Source organism: Crocodylus porosus, unplaced genomic scaffold, assembly GCF_001723895.1.
Source record: "Crocodylus porosus isolate Cpor-Errol unplaced genomic scaffold, CroPor_comp1, whole genome shotgun sequence".
NCBI classification, from domain to species: domain Eukaryota; kingdom Metazoa; phylum Chordata; order Crocodylia; family Crocodylidae; genus Crocodylus; species Crocodylus porosus.
The window spans coordinates 60,398,563-60,414,341 of record NW_017728907.1 but is presented as its reverse complement, the minus strand read 5'-3'; the positions used below and the strand labels follow the sequence as shown (position 1 = coordinate 60,414,341).

At 43.0% G+C, this 15,779-nt stretch overlaps 1 protein-coding gene across 1 annotated transcript in view; it reads right to left on the bottom strand.

The window, feature by feature from the left end:
- Positions 1–15,779, bottom strand: part of ROR1 (receptor tyrosine kinase like orphan receptor 1) — an 87,515-nt gene that overhangs the window by 11,312 nt on the left and 60,424 nt on the right. Inside the window, exons 4-6 of the mRNA XM_019531569.1 lie at positions 7,275–7,402; positions 5,736–6,053; positions 4,563–4,808 (exon numbers count right to left, since the gene is read on the bottom strand). Of these exons, the coding sequence (XP_019387114.1) occupies positions 4,563–4,808; positions 5,736–6,053; positions 7,275–7,402 (692 nt within the window). The remainder of the gene's footprint in view (positions 1–4,562; positions 4,809–5,735; positions 6,054–7,274; positions 7,403–15,779) is intronic.

Genomic DNA, 15,779 nt, shown 5'->3' with positions numbered 1-15,779 from the left:
GTTTAAGAGAAGGTTAGATGAACATCTTGCTGGGGTCATTTGACCCCATTACTCTTTCCTGCCATGGCAGGGGGTCGGACTAGATCATCTGCTCAGGTCCCTTCCGACCCTAGAAACTATGAAACAAGGGCCCAGGGCCTAGTGACGACAAGAGGATAAGCTAGATAGAGGCCTCATAAAAAGGGACAATATTTAATTACCACCTGTGAAGCATGGGGTGTGGTAAAGGGGAAGTTTAGGAAGCACGCATCTAGCTCATAATGCTTGTGGTGTCTTGTAAGTCACCTACTGAGAGCGGGGCCCATCAAAGGGTCCAATAACCTGCAGGGTTTAGGGGGTCCATCAGGACCGTGACTGAGATGTAACTTGAGGGCAGTCTCCCTATTTATTATTTTTACTAGCAGCAAGACGTGGCAGGAGAGATTAGAAGGCACCCGTAAGGCGGAGCTGTCATGTCATGGTCACAGAGCCCTAGGGACATCACGGCCATCCCTGGGGACCCTGCATCATGACAGCGCCCCTTGGGGTAACTAGAAACAATGGCCACAAACAGAGCAGATTTAGATTGGATATCAGGGAGAACTTTTTCATGGTAAGGGTTACGAGAATCTGGAATGGGCTCCCAAGGGAGGTGGTCCTCTCCCCTACCCTGGAGGTCTTTAAGAAGAAACAGGACAAGCACCTGGCTGGAGTCATCTGACCCCAGCGCTCTCTCCTGCCCAGGGCAGGGGGTGGGACTCAATGATCTACTTAGGTCCCTTCTGACCTAAAAAATCTATGAAATCTATTAAATCTATGATTACATCTGGGGACATGTAATGGGTTCAGATAGGTTGACTGGTCTGGAATGTTTAAACCAACCAAAACAAAAGGAAAATATCTATGGGGGTTTGTACATGATACAGGGGTTTGATTTTCCCTAAATTGAAGGGGTGGTTTTTTAAAAACACCCCTTCAATTTAGGGCAAAGTAGCCCCCCATGTCATGTAGAACCCATGTTGAAGCCTGATCCTTACCTGCCTCCCCAGCGGTGGGAAAGGGAGACCGAGCTGCTGGTGGGCAGAGCAGTCCCTGAGTTGTGTGTGGGGGTGGGGGTGGTGTTTCCCTCCACAACAGTGGTGCCTCTCTCCAAGGTGGCACCTGCACACAGACACCCAGCTCGGGTGTCCACAGCCACAGAAGAAAGCACCAGGCCTCCGCACAGCTCAGGCAGGCAGGCAGGCTCCACGGGATGGGGGGAAAAAAAGATCAGGCTCACCACTTTTTTTTCCCCCCGTATGTGGAGCCTGCTGGGCTGGTGCTTCCCTCTGTGGCTGTAGGATTTAGACACTAAAACTCCTTGGAGGTGTTTTACTTTGCAGTGCTCCAAAGTCATTTGCTGCATCCCAAAGTCATTTGAGGCACATTACACTGCCAGAAGTGCTACAGCAACTGGAATTAACACATAATACGCCACCAAATGTGCAAACAGCAATGCCATTAAAGTGGTACAAAAGACATTTAATCCACTTTAAACCTGCGTTAAAGTGTCATCTACAAATGCTAAAGGATGCCTGCACTGAAAAGTTAAAACATTGTAGAGAGCTAAATAGTCATAAGTGGAGTGCTATACAGAGCTGGACAAATAACATGCAAATTATTCTTTAGATGCACTTCACCTCTTTCTACTTCCTTCTGGAGGTGTCTACTTTAAATTTGCTATGCCTCTCCACCAAACACACTTCACATTTGTCTGGGAAGCTAGGCACCTGGTTCTCCCCTGCCATGTTTCTTATTTTCTACCTCTTGTATCTTGGAGCACGCATTCCCCTTGCCCAGCTGCTAGCTCTGTCTTGGTCTGCTTCCACTAAAATCATTCTGGGGCTTCCATCTCAAACACCAGCCCCTTCTTCCAACTGCTGTTTCCTTCCAGCAACCAGGTGCTGCTGCTCACTAACACCTGCAACTCCAGGTCTTTCACCTCCCTGACTGGGTTTCTCTGCTTAGAGAGATTTGCTCTTCTCCTGTCCACATTCCACGTTTGGACTGCAATCCCTCCTGTAGCTGGGTTCTGGTTGCCAGGTCATAAGGATGGGGTATAAATAGCAATGCTTTTACGTGTGCAAGAGAGTGTAACTGGTTCTATTTAAAACCGTGGGCAGGTGCAAATCTCCAGCGTTGCTGGGCATAGTGAAGGAGTTTTCCATCAGGAACAACTGGTTGTGCTTTCTGACAAGCTGCTGAACACCAGAATAGCCTCCTCATTTCTGCACACTCTGCCTTCTTGCAAGGCCTTTCTATACAACCCCACCCTTGGACTGTTCCTCTGTATTTCATATGTGTCCAAATCACAGACTTCAGTGCGGCAGCCTGAGGAAGTGCTCAAAGATTCTATTAGAAAAGGAAACGGACAGCACCTAAGCAGTTAAACATCACTTCATCACCTGTAGGCATCCCAATCAACTGAAATTACCAGTTCTATTAAACAGCGGTTACTGCTATGAAGCCTCATTAGGCTCAAATTGGCTCCTTGGGAGACAACTCATTAAGCTGGTTTCCCAGCTAAGCAACTTCCCATTAGGCAGAGTGGACAATACATTTACAAATGTGTCCAAACTGGCTCTTTCAGTCAGTGTAAAAACAACAAAAACTGCCTACACAGCATTTTACATTTGCAAAAATGCCAAAGAACATTAACAATCAAACGATTAAATAGCCGCCCAATATTTACTTATATTTAAAATAATAAAACCACCTCTCTCATGCTTTAGATTCCCATATTGCTTATATAAGAAATAAAATGAAATTGAACATGCCATAAAAAACCTTTCACACAAATTCAGCATGCCCGGCAGTCAGTCAACATGGGTGCCTATACTCATGCAGGGAGGCTGCTCCGACACACTGTAATTACAGTGCATCAGAGCAGACTCAATTGGGGTAATTACCGCACTCCAGCTGACTCCATATCATGTGTATCAGCATCCCTGCACTGAAAAATGGTGGTGGGGTGCTTTAACCAAAGCTCATTTGATGATCCATTAGCATGGTTTTTACCATGACACCCCACTACTGCACAGTGTTATACAGTGTTGTATAGGCTAATGTGCAGTAAGCATCTCGTGTAGACATGCCCACTGTGTGGGAGAGTCTGACCTAAGGACTGCTTGTGACTATACTCAAAATGAAGTTTAACTCAGAAGTGACTACCAAGGAACATCGTTAGAAAGCACCCCCCATTCCAAAAGCAAAATTTGTGTTATTGCCCTGGCTTCTGGACAACATAATCATTGCATGAAACCTGCTGCTAAAATTTCCTAGAACATTGTTGGGTGCCTCTTCCAGGACATACTTGGGGATCATTTTTAGTTGTTTTTCAGAACATCTTTTTAATAAAGATTGACCAACATGGGAGCTAGTTAGTCAGATCCTCCTCTCAGTTGCCCTCAGGTCTCAAGCACTCAAGCAGATAGATGAGATCTCAACTCTTCAATTGTTTCAGAAATAAAAATCTGTCTGGTAAAGTTTTGCAAAACCAATGCTAAAAACCAGCTGACAGGATTTTGCAAAACCATCCCCATTTTTAAAACAAAGGCTGAACTGCATTAAGCCAGACTCACATTTATTAAACCCATTCCAAACGAGGAGCACCCACTGTACACATTATGTTGTTTTATTTTACTTGCACTAAGAGAGGACAATATTTCTTTAGGAAACACTGAAACCTTAGAACAGCTGGGCCAGCCTTTTCAGCAGATGTGTCAAATATTACCCCTGCATTCTCCCCAAGTGATCCCCTTCACTTGCCCAGTCAACTGCTCTTTCAATTCCCAGCTCTGTGCTTCCTACCTGATCTGCTGCTCTACTTTTTGCTTCCTTCCCTGTGCTCTGTGTTGGATTTGTTTTCTGCTTCCTTCCCTGTCTGCCACTCTTCTGCTTGTCCGTCTCCAATCTGCCATGTGCCACACACACAGGCTGCCCGTGCTACTTGTGGCACTTGTGCCATAAACTGGCGACCCCTGTTCTTGAACATGACATTCATAGATTCCTAGATTGTAAGGCTGGAAGGGACCTTGGAAGATCATCGGGTCCAGCCCCCTGCACAAGGCCAGAAAAACAACTGGGGGTCAGGTGGCCCCAGCAAGGTGACTGTTCAGTCTCCTCTTGAAGATTTCCAAGGTAAACGATCACACCATCTTTGGAAAGAGCTTATTCCACTGTCTGGACACCCTGACTGTAAAGAAGTTTTTCCTAATGTTGAGCCTGAATCATGATAGAACAACCTGTGCTTCAGTGGAATAGCTTAATCTCAGTAACTTTTCTTAGCAGAGTACTTTTAAGCCTCTGCTTTAATAGCCTGATGCACAGGTACTGTAAGGTTCCCCTTGGCAGGAAATTTCCTGTTTCAGATCCTGTGGCTTTACTACAAACACTACGCAGTCTTCTTTCCAAGAGCTTCCTTTCCAAAGCATCCAAGAAGACCATGCTGTGGCCAGCTACCCAGAACTTACCTGACAGTAATTCCTGACTTTTTTTTCCCTTTAAAAATGAAACAGGGTAAAATGGAAAGGTTTAGTATTTACCACATGCTGGGATGTCACAGAGCTCAGACTTAAAGTTTTCATCTAAGGTAAAACACCACGGGGCTTCTTTCTGATTCCCGGGATTGCGGCAGTAAGAATGGCCCCCATTTAGCTCTGGGTATCTGACAGCGGTGAAGGTATGCGTGTGCGGATACTGGGAATTCCACGGCTGGCACTGCCGTCCGGACTTTGTCACGCTCGCAGTTCCTCGGTAATCTACTCCTGTGCTGTTGTAACATTTGTGATCTGAAAAGCAATACGACAACGGTTGACTGCAGTGAGTCAGAAGACAACCAGCTATCCTAGCTGCTGGTTGCCTTAAACTCCCAGCCACTGAGCACATCTCTGCTGGCCTGAGGCCTGGAAATCCAGTTTAGGAGTAAGGGCTCTCAATCTGCTGTGGCCATAACACTGGGCCTGCTTTGCATTACATTCCTGGGAGGATTTAAAGCTTATGCTGCAGTAATGAAAACAGCTTACTCCAAGTATTTTTAATATAAAATACATGAGAGAAGTCAAAACTACAGTGGGAAGCTAAATTGCATCTATTACTTTTGATATGAAGAGAGAGAATTTGTGGGCCCTGAATTTTTTATTTGACAATTTCAGACACACAAACATTTGATATTGTAGTAACTCAGTAACCAGTCTGATCAAAAGAGTGAGCTCCAGCAAATGCCTGTAATTATGCCTTATTAGACAAGTATGGCCATGGAACCCAATACTGCAAACCTTACTTATGATAAGCAGTCCTTAATCACACCAGCAGCTCCACTAAGGTACACAGTACTATGAAGGGAAGGATCTCTCACCTGGGAGTTGCAAGATCATGACTTCCAACGTTTAATGATATTAAAATGTTACAAGTGAAAATAGGTGTTGATTAGGTACTGTTTATGAAAGAAGATCTGAAGCCCATAAACTGCTATCAGCCTAATCTGAGACATAACTAACAAACTAGACTAAAAATAAGTACAGTATCGAGTCATTCTGAATTTCTGTGGGTTCTGGTGTAATCAAGTGCAATCTTCTGACAGCCTGATGATTTGAGAGAACAGTATTTGTGCTTTTTCAAAGCCCATAACTAACTCTGAGTCTCAGGCACAGAGCAATTAGATACAACCTTTGCCCACTGATGATGGTTTTTGTGTGAAGTCGACAACTTTCACTTACTTTTATTTATAGGATCTGCCATAGGAATTCCAATTCGGATACAATTCACAGCTTCTGGGCTATCTGGCTGGGGAAGATCTTCACAGTTTGGCAGCTTTAATCTCATAAGAATCATTGGATTAGATCTAGCAAAAATATACTCTGTTTGACACAGAACATTTTCCAGGATTTCACATTCATCACGGCACAGATCCCGGGGCTTTGGAGCTGATGAGGTCTCATCACAGTATGGGAAAGCATAGTGGCACAGCGAAGGAATAGCAAACTGGGAGCACTTATCAGATAAGTGACTGGAAGTGCCAATCATGGTGAAGGCAGCTGTAACACAAACAAAAGCATTTCACTTACTATGACAGTTGCTTATTCCTGTGCATTGAGCTCAACAGCATAACCCCTACTTCAGTAAATTCCCATTGTCAAACGTGTACAAAGCAAGGCAAACAAGCTAATTTTTCCCAGGAAATACAAGGAACTATTATTTTCAGACTGTTATATAACAGAGCGGATAAATGTATATTTAAAAATACAAGATGATAAATACCGTAAAATTTGATAATGTTCATTTCAGCCACAGAGAAATTACATTTTGTTTTCAACATTTCATTCATTTTAAGCATGTCCAACAAAACAAAAACTAACCTGTAGTTCTGTTGCTTTTTCCCAGCTGGTTTGTAAATCACCTAAATATTTCTTCAATTTCTTTTCACAGGCAAGGGCAGTTAGTCTTATGGAACACTGTATGCTTCTTTCAAGAGTTTTTATTTCAAGAGATCCAAGTGCAGTGTTCAGACTTAAACAGATATAGCATCTGAACTGCTATACAGACACAGATCACTTTGGCTATTACTGCAGTACAATGTGGGCCACAGTTTTAAAAGTGCCTGGCAATCCTGCCCAACACTTTAGGAAAAGAAAAACTTCATCCGACTGAAACTGCAGGAGAAATAAAAATCCTGGAATGCAATTATCTCGGCTGGAAAACAGCCGAGATTAACACATCTAAAAAAGTTTTTAAAATACCATGACATTTTTACAAGAAGGTCAGAGACCTCTGTTAACTGTCTCATCCAAATTACAGTATTTCTATCAAAAGAATGACCCCTAACAAAAGTTGGAGCCTCCATCCTTTTTTGAATCAGAGGCAAGAATGCCACCTGTTGAATGACTAACACAACTTTCTTCAGCACCCCTGGGTTTCATTAGCAATCTCTCAAACAACCATTCTTCCAGTTTGGCCTTGCTTAGCTATTAAAAAGAGTGCAAAGGAGTGTAGTCATGAGCCATCCCCACAAAAATACTTACATAATACAATGAAAGATGTACAGCTAGTTAAAAACCTCTGCATGCTTGAACTGACCCACTCCACTAGCATTATGCAATGCAGCCATCCTGATTAAGTGTTACTACTGTGATATTTGCAGCAACCAAGGAGGCAGCAAAAGAGATAAAGCAGGAAAACATGGTTTTGGTGATAAAATGCTCTAGCTGTTCTCTGTTAAAAGATGTATTGTAAAGGAGGAGCAAACAGTCTTTACGCACCTGTAATTTGATTTTCTATTTCACCTTGCATATGTAGAGACTCCATATAAATTGTTCGATTCCCAATAAACCTTGCACAAGCAATTCCTCTGTATGGCTGGCAAAAACCATCCTCTTCATACTCATCTCTAAAACCAATAACATACACAAAGGGATAAATACACATTTCAGATGGAATTCAGCAGCAAAATGTCACTAGGAGGAGTTTGCATTCGTATTGCTTGAGATAGCTTTGAGGATTCTGCTGTCTTTATCTTGCCATCCAGATTCACTGTGGGTGATAGGTGAAAAACACATCAGCCCTCCACCCTCTAAACCCTGTGTCAAACGATTATATGGTTCCTGGGTTTTGCAAGAAGCATTCCAGAGGCTTCAGTGCCTTGGGTGAGCCCTGAAAGGTTCTGTTGATGCTTTATGATGGTTTTCAATAGTCGGAAAAAAATTAGCACAGTGAAATACACATTGCAGGGTAGAAATTCACTAATTAGTGAATACAGGTAATACAATATTACAGGTGAGACAAAATTCAACTTAATGTTGTCTTAAATGCATCATTTCTGTGTCAGGGAAAAGACTGTATTCAGGAATAATGAAAAACTGTCAAAGCATTTTCCAAATGTTTTACTTCAGAAACCTAAATGCACTAGGAGAAATAACATTAGATAGATAGGACCATTTTCTATTCCACTTACTGGTATTAGGCATGTAGGTAGACTTAGGTAGACAAGTGCAATCCTGCTCTACCCTACTCAAGTTCAGATGATGGTGTGTTACAAAAGTAGATGGAGCAGATTTTCCAGGGACTTGAACAGGGTAGAAGAGAATCGCACGTAACTTGCTAGGTCCACTTGTCCCATAGGGGGAATGAAACCTAGTCCATATGGAATCAGAAGTGCAGGCAAAATGTTATAGCTCTTGAAACACTAGTATTTAGTACCTTTAAAATGTGGAGGCGCTTCCTCCGTAACTTGCAACAATTATTCATAAAATGGGACAGGAGCTAGAATGGACATTATACAGATACATTTTTTTTTTCATTCGGCACTGTATGAGACATTTAATATATAAAGCCAGATGTGAAAATATTTGCCAATATTCTTCAAACAAAGGGAAGGGAAATTACCAGACCTCAGAGGAATGGACCACTGCTTACTTTGAACAGATAATCAGCAGCTAACACTGGATTTGTAATATAATTCATTTTCTGAAGGCATTTGCGGGGGGGGGTGAGGATATTACCTGCCTTGAAATGGAAACAACATTTGACTTCCAGTGCCCCTTCTGATGTTACCTTTAAAGCAAAATTGAAATTGGGACAAGACCAGCCAAAATGGGTACAGAACTTACACCGAGGATACTTAATGGAATATTAGCTTCAAACCTTGATCTGGGCAGGACAATAACCTGGCTTTTAACTGATCCTGGAAAATTCACCCCTTTAAGGGCTCAGATTCTGAAAAAGTTTTTATGAAAAATCAGATTGTGATATTAACACAGACAAGCCAGAGGCTTTTTTAATTAGTCTGTTACTAAGCTTTATAAAGCAATTTTTCTTCTCCTCTGACGACTTGGGATGTAAGAGCTTGAAAATGCAAATCCTGCTTAGGCTCTTTCTTATATGTTCCATGCGTCTTACAGGAAGTCTCAGACATCACAGCTAAATTTCACAGGCCTTGTCAAAGTGACTGGGTTGAGGTAAAAGGATTATAAGGAAGGTAGCATTAGGTGTCCTTGGGGGCACTCCCAGCCCTTTCTAGAAACTTTCTCCAAAGTGGTGCCTGTGAACGCTCTCCAAATTCACATGAAGAGACTAGAAGTCTTGAATCAAATGAAATAATGAATGCCTGTGAAGGAGGGCCAGAGATTGAGGCCCTCCCATTAGGTATCTGGGCTCATGGGAGGTATCTGGGCTCAGTAGGGGCCTCAGTAGGACTGAACCGTTGTGTAGTTTAGGTGTGCCTGGAGCACTATGCATTAGACAAGCGGCAAGAATTACCATGTTCCATGCTTTATTCTTCTCCCATTGGTAATAAAATCACAACTTGCATATTATCATCTCAGTGTGCAAATGTAAAGGCTTGATGAGAAAGGCAGGTGGCCTTTCACCTCTTATGATTACAGGAAGAAATGTTTCCTTTCTTTTCCTTTCACTGTAGTAAGATCTTCCAGACCTGGGATACTATGAGTCTTCCAGATTTAACAAAATTCCTACATAAAGATAACACCAAAAAGTTTCACATGTGGCTTATGCCTGTGGTAGCCTAAGTCGTACTGAAGCTCAATAGGTAGAACCTACATCCAAAAGGCTAGTGAGAGAAGTTACACATAAACTGGTTTAAGTGATCAGAAACTGGTTTAAACCATAACATAACAGAAGTTCAGTGTACACAAACCAATTTCAAAACGGCTAAAACTGGTTTAAGATAAACCTGGTTGAATGTAGTATCAGACTTAACTGATTTGGGTGAAACCAATTTATGAAACTTCTGTCCCAGATCCCTTCCCAGTTCAAGTTAAATCACAGTTCCCCAGCATCCCAGGATGCTTTTCAGCCCTGTGCTGGGCTGTGCTGTTTGCTTTATAGAGGGGGGTTGGCCTGTGCTCCCTAGACAGCCTCGCTGGTTGGCTCACTGCTTCCCCCCTCCCCAAATAAACCCCTGCTGGGATCTGGGGTCTGGGACCAGGGAGGGGGTTAAAGCAGGTATGGAGATGCCCTGCCCTGCTTACTTAGTGCTGGCTGCAACTGGACTACAAATTCCAGAGGCACCTGGAAGCAGGAAGAAGTGATGAGCAGTCCTGCAGAGTTTTACTACTGTAATTCTGGACTGCAAATCCCAGAGAACAGGAAGAGGAAGCAAACACACAGCCCATGCTGGCTACATGCCAGCAAGCTGTGTTCTAGCGGCCCCTGGTGACCAGCTTGGGCCACTGCAGGCATGTGGCTGAATTTCCTGAATCAAAAGTGAATGTCTATTCGTTTGCTTATTGGTTCAGTCTTTGCAGCTTAGACTAACTTGCAAAGACTGAATCAATTCAGCCTTGGGCTTTTTGACTGTCTGTACTTAGCCAAAATAACTGAGACTTGGGGCCAGATTTTTAAAGGTTTTTTTCTAGGGTTGACAAGCCAGTCATTTGACTGCATATTTTTTGGCTGGTCAAAGATTATAGCTATTTTACCAAAAAAAGGATTTTGTTGTAGTTTTCTTGACAGAAATATGATTTTTTTTTTGTTTTTTCACACATTTCTTAATAGAACAATTGTGCTTTTTCTATGTATTATTTGCACTATTAGCAAATTTTTAACTGATATTTGACCAAACTATTGACTGGTCAAAACCCCAACTCTAGTTTTTAATTGCTTCTTTATTTTGTATTTAACAGTATTAGTTTTCAACAGGAGTTATGTGCCTAGATGCTTTTGAAAACCTTATTAGTCATCTATCCATAACTTTGATACCTAAGTTGCTTTTAAAAATGTGATTGTTAGCTACCTTGGCCAGGTGCTCTTGAAAACATTACCCCTCCTGCTTAGTTCTGAAGAGTTATCAAAAGGAATAAAATTTAGAACCTGAACTGAAAAACCAAATTAACCCCCATGAACTTTGAATTCTGGCTTCCCAGAGCAGTTCTTTATCTAGTAATTAAGAATCAATTAAACTACAAAATTATTTCTAATTCATAATGAAGTTTTACTTAGGAAATAGCCTAGATAGTAACCCCCTTGAAAGGAATGAAGCACTGAAATGAGAAACAGAAGGCATGGGAAAGACGTACAAGAAATTTTGATTAATACTGAAAGGAAAGTTTTATCAACAAGGTTACTTCAGGTCACATTCACCTTTGCACTAAAGAAGATTTAACCCAACATAAATAGCCTAATGCTGAAAGGAATGTGAATGAATAGGGATACATTTACATCTAGTGGAAATGCCCCGAGGTATAGGCCACATCATATTCCTTTTCTTTCTAAGGCATCTATTGTTTTTGGCTGTTATCAATAGTTCAAAAGAGCAGTTTCCATTGATGGGATTTTTTATTATATCCTGGTAATACTTTATTGTGCTGTACGTGTCTATACATTCTTAGCAATAAATTATATGGTACTGATAATTCTTTCTATCCTCACTTTCCTCATCAGTCTTGGAGATTTGGTATCAGTCCCCTAATGTACCCATGGGTTTTCCTCTCCAAATCACAGAGTCTCTCTCTCTCCTGCAGCTGTCTTCTGTGATACTCTCCTTCCTTCCTACTCTCAATAAAATGACTTTTATTTATAAACTCCTGTCCCCTTTGTGAGGTGACCCTATGTCTGTTCAGTCTCATCTTACTTAGGGTAGGTCCTTGGAAGGCCTCTGCACTGCAGCTGGGCAATTAGATCGGTATCACTCAGCCCTAAGCAGGGCCAGATGAACCTGATGAGTGGCTTTAGGGCTGCTTTTAAGGAGTTCTGGCAGCACCTGACCCCTGCTGCACAACAAACTGGCCTCTATGTATAGTTCTCATCCACATGATTCCCCTGGTGCCTGCTCCTGCACTCCTGCCCATGTACCCAGTCCCTGATCTTCAGAACCCCAGTTTGACCTCGGCTTGCTTCTTGACATCCACTTCTGGTAACCCCCTGGCTCGTACATGAACCCTGGTTCTCTCTCAACTTGGCTTCTGACCTCCACAAGAATGGTAATCCCTTTGGCTTGGCGTGTGAAACTCAGTTTGACCTTGGCTTGCCCCCTGAATATGGATGCTGGTAAAAACACCCCAGCTCTAACCACTAGGCCTAACGCCTAGTGGACCCTGCTAATCTGCATGGCACAATGGAGTACTATGAAGAGCTACTTGAGCTAGCGCTGAACAAACTACCTTGTGTAGCAGAAGCAATCCAGCCACATTCTTCCTAGGATAATTGCTGTGCATTGTTCCCTGTAGACATGTCCTTAATTACCAGCCTACCTGGGGATAATCAAGGCCATCAAGGCTTAACAGCTGTTCATGTTTAGCCGTATGTCACCTAAGATAGAGGTAAAAACATAACAGAAGTGACAGCCAACCCTCACATACCAACTGGAATTTTCAGCATTTGGAGATACACATGGAGTCCCCTGTATCAAATAAAATTCCTAAATTGTTTAGATGCATTATCCAACTGGTTGCAAGTGCTATCTGGCCTGAAGACATAGCTATTTAGGAACCAGACAGGACTGAGAGTGAGATCATCAGTTTGTTTTATACACTATAGGTGTCTTACATACCAAAAATGTTCTTTTGTAAGGTGGTCATTGCTTCACTGTTCAAACACATATGTTTCTGGGACCTGATGCAGTTCCCAGAGCAAACTATAAAATGGCTTGGCTTCAATGACAGTTAGATCAAGCCTCACTGACCAGAAGCAAGGCACTTGAGTATGATTAAGTTTTACTGACGTCAGAAGCAGTAGGACATAAGCAGGTATTAAAGTGCACTGCTGAACTGGCATTAATTTGCTTGAGTGCCTTGCTGCATAAGGTTTTAAAAGAGAATTAGCTTTTAAAAATCACAAGAGTCAATGATGGAAAAAACACATTTTAAATCTTTCTTCTTTGTTCATTAAAAATATTCCTATATTGGCAGCATCCAGATGACCCACTCACAATCAGTCTCATTCGCTAAGGACAGAAGTTACACATAAACTGGTTTAAGTGATCAGATACTGGTTTAAACCTGTAACAGAACATAAGTTCAATGCACATAAACCAGTTTCAAAATGGCCAAAACTGGTTTAAGATAAACCTGGTTGAATGTAGTATCAGACTTAACTGATTTAGGTCAGTTTTATTAAACCCTTCTTGGTTTAAGTTAAATCACAGTTCCCCAGCATCCTAGCATGCTTTTCAGCCCTGGGCTGGGCTGGGCTGGGCTGTCTGCTTCAGAGAGAAGGGCTGGCCCTGCCCCTCTCCTCCCTAGCTGGAGCTCCACCTGGCTGAGAAGGAGGTGGGGGACTGCAGCATCTGCCAGACTTCCCCTTGATTCCCCCTCTATTTGCTGTTCAAGTAGGGATCCCTACCTCCTGCCCGTTTCCCACGGCATGGACCCCAGCCATGGGTGACTGGTGCCTCCTGTTACTGGGTTGCTGACCAGAGAGGGGTTCCCCAGGGGCTGATCACTGACTCCAGAAGCACCTTGGCACTTCTGGTTTTTTGCCAGCGGTGCTTCTGGGAAAACCAGAAGTGCCACCAGCACTTCTCTCCACACCCCCACTCCCCAGCTGTGCCAATCTCAAGGGGGCCACTGGCCAGCACTTCTCTTGACCCCCTCCTCCCCACTCCTTGGCTGGTGGTGGCCAACCTCAGGGATAGCACATGCACTTGTGTGCACCCCTCTATGCGTTGCCAATACCAGCGACAGACCCCAGCTGGCATCTGGCTATGCCCCACCCCCTCTGCCCCATGCTAGCTAATGCTGAGAGGTGTCTATGTGTGTGTCTCCAATTCCACTGGAACAAAGGCAGACAGAACAGTGTCTGCTTAGGGCTAGAAGCCAGTGGCTTGCAAATGCAAATGCACCCTGCAGATAAGAAGAGCTTGAAACTAATGAGAGAGATGCATTTGTTTTCTTTTGTAGGGCTTGATATGTTGATAAGCTTTGTGTTCTGATAAGCTCCCTGCTGGCTTACTTCAAAGGCTTCAGTCTGTCAGTGTTCAACAGGGGACAGAGAGGGGTGTGAAAAATGACCAGTTTGCAGTGAATGTTACTTGTGGGTGCTCTCAGTTTGCTGCCGACAGTATGAAGAAGCAGGGAGAGGGAGATTAAAAAGCTCAGTATCATCAACAGATGCATGCACTCCACACAAGCAGTACTATCTCCCTCCCACAACCTTGTCTCAGAGTGCTAGCAAGGGCCAGGGTCTGGAAATACCCCCCATGCCCTGAGCCGCAAGCAGGGGAAAAGGCTTGGTGAGGGCTGCTTCTCCCTCCCATGCCAAGCCCACCCCAGCTGGGGACTGTGCAGGCCAGGGTGGTGATTTCAGCCCTTCCCTAATCATAGCATCATGCCGGGGCCTAGCAACATCACCCCTCAGCTCAGCACTGTAGAAGGGAAGGGAGGGCTGCTCCAGCGCCCTCTGGGTTCTAAATTGAACCACTGCAGGCAAATGTCTGCAGTTCCCGTATCAAAAGTGAATTTCTGTCCACTTGAAAATCAGTTCAATCTCTGCTGGTTAAACTAACTTGCAAAGTTTGAATCAATTTAGGCTTGGGCTTTTTGAATGTCTGTCCCTTGCCATTGAAACAAGTGCTGCAAGCACACACCAAACATGGACACTTTTGTTTCTCTTGCTTCCTGTACTTCATAAATCACTAGAAACTGACATATTGTTCAATTTAGAGCACAAGAATAAATGGGAAGACTTGAATTTTAACTACTGACATATGATACTGTTTTAAGGTGATTTTTTTAAAAATTTGGTTTCCATTTTCCTTTATTTTATTCTTTTGATATTTTTACACTAGCATCAATGTTTATCTTGGAACTCTCCCATTCCTTTGGGTCCCGCTGAAATTTCCCTTGTGACATTACTTTTAGCTTCACATAACAGTACCCTGTATTAAATTTTCGCTGTACTCAGATGTCAGAAACATTTGATTGAACAAAGTTTGCAAAATATAGGGCATAACTTGCAAAGCAGCTATGCTTCACTCTGGATATCTATGAATCTTGGCATGCATTTTTGTGATTGTAAGCACTGCTCCTTCTTTGTAAAGGATCAAGAACAAAAGTCTGTAATCAGAACTGTATTGCAAATTTCTCATCAACACCATAGGTTTCTTTTAGATACTCTGCATGTGGATTTCCAGCTCATGCTAATAGAAGTCCAGTGTGCTAAGCAAATGCAAACCATGTAGTGCAGATTTTCAGTGCTAAGTGAAGAAAGGAAGGTCACTTTCATGCCATCATGCTCCTTTGGCTACACTGCTGCCACTGTCTTAAGCTCTAGTAAGAAAGATCTCACAAGCATGAGCAAAATCCCTCTTCTGTCCTTCCCCTAATGCTATCTACTATAGGAAGAGGAACATGGCCAGATAACAGCTGAATGGAGCTGGGGTTGGGGAGGACATAAGAGAAAGTATTAGATTGGGAACCACTGAGAAAGACTTTGTTACTGATACTTAGGGATTGCTTTTTTTCCTTTGATTTTTTTTTGTGTTCCTTCTGCAATATTTGGGTGTTAGTTTCTCATGGCACAATGAGATCAGACTGAAAAAATAAAATAAAACCCCTTCAACCAGAAAATGACTCAGACAGTTGAGAGGCAAGGCTTTTTTTTTGTGGGTGATATCTTTTATTGGACCAGCTGCAGAGCTGCAGGGGATATAGACAAGTACCAAGTATCGTCCAAGTACCCTACCAAGTACAACAGGACTCCAGCTCTACCACAACCTTCTCCACAAGAGAAGGTTAAGGGGGGACCTTGTGGCCTGCTACAAACTGGTCAGGGGGGATCAGCAGGCATTGGGGGAGTCCCTGTTCCCCCGT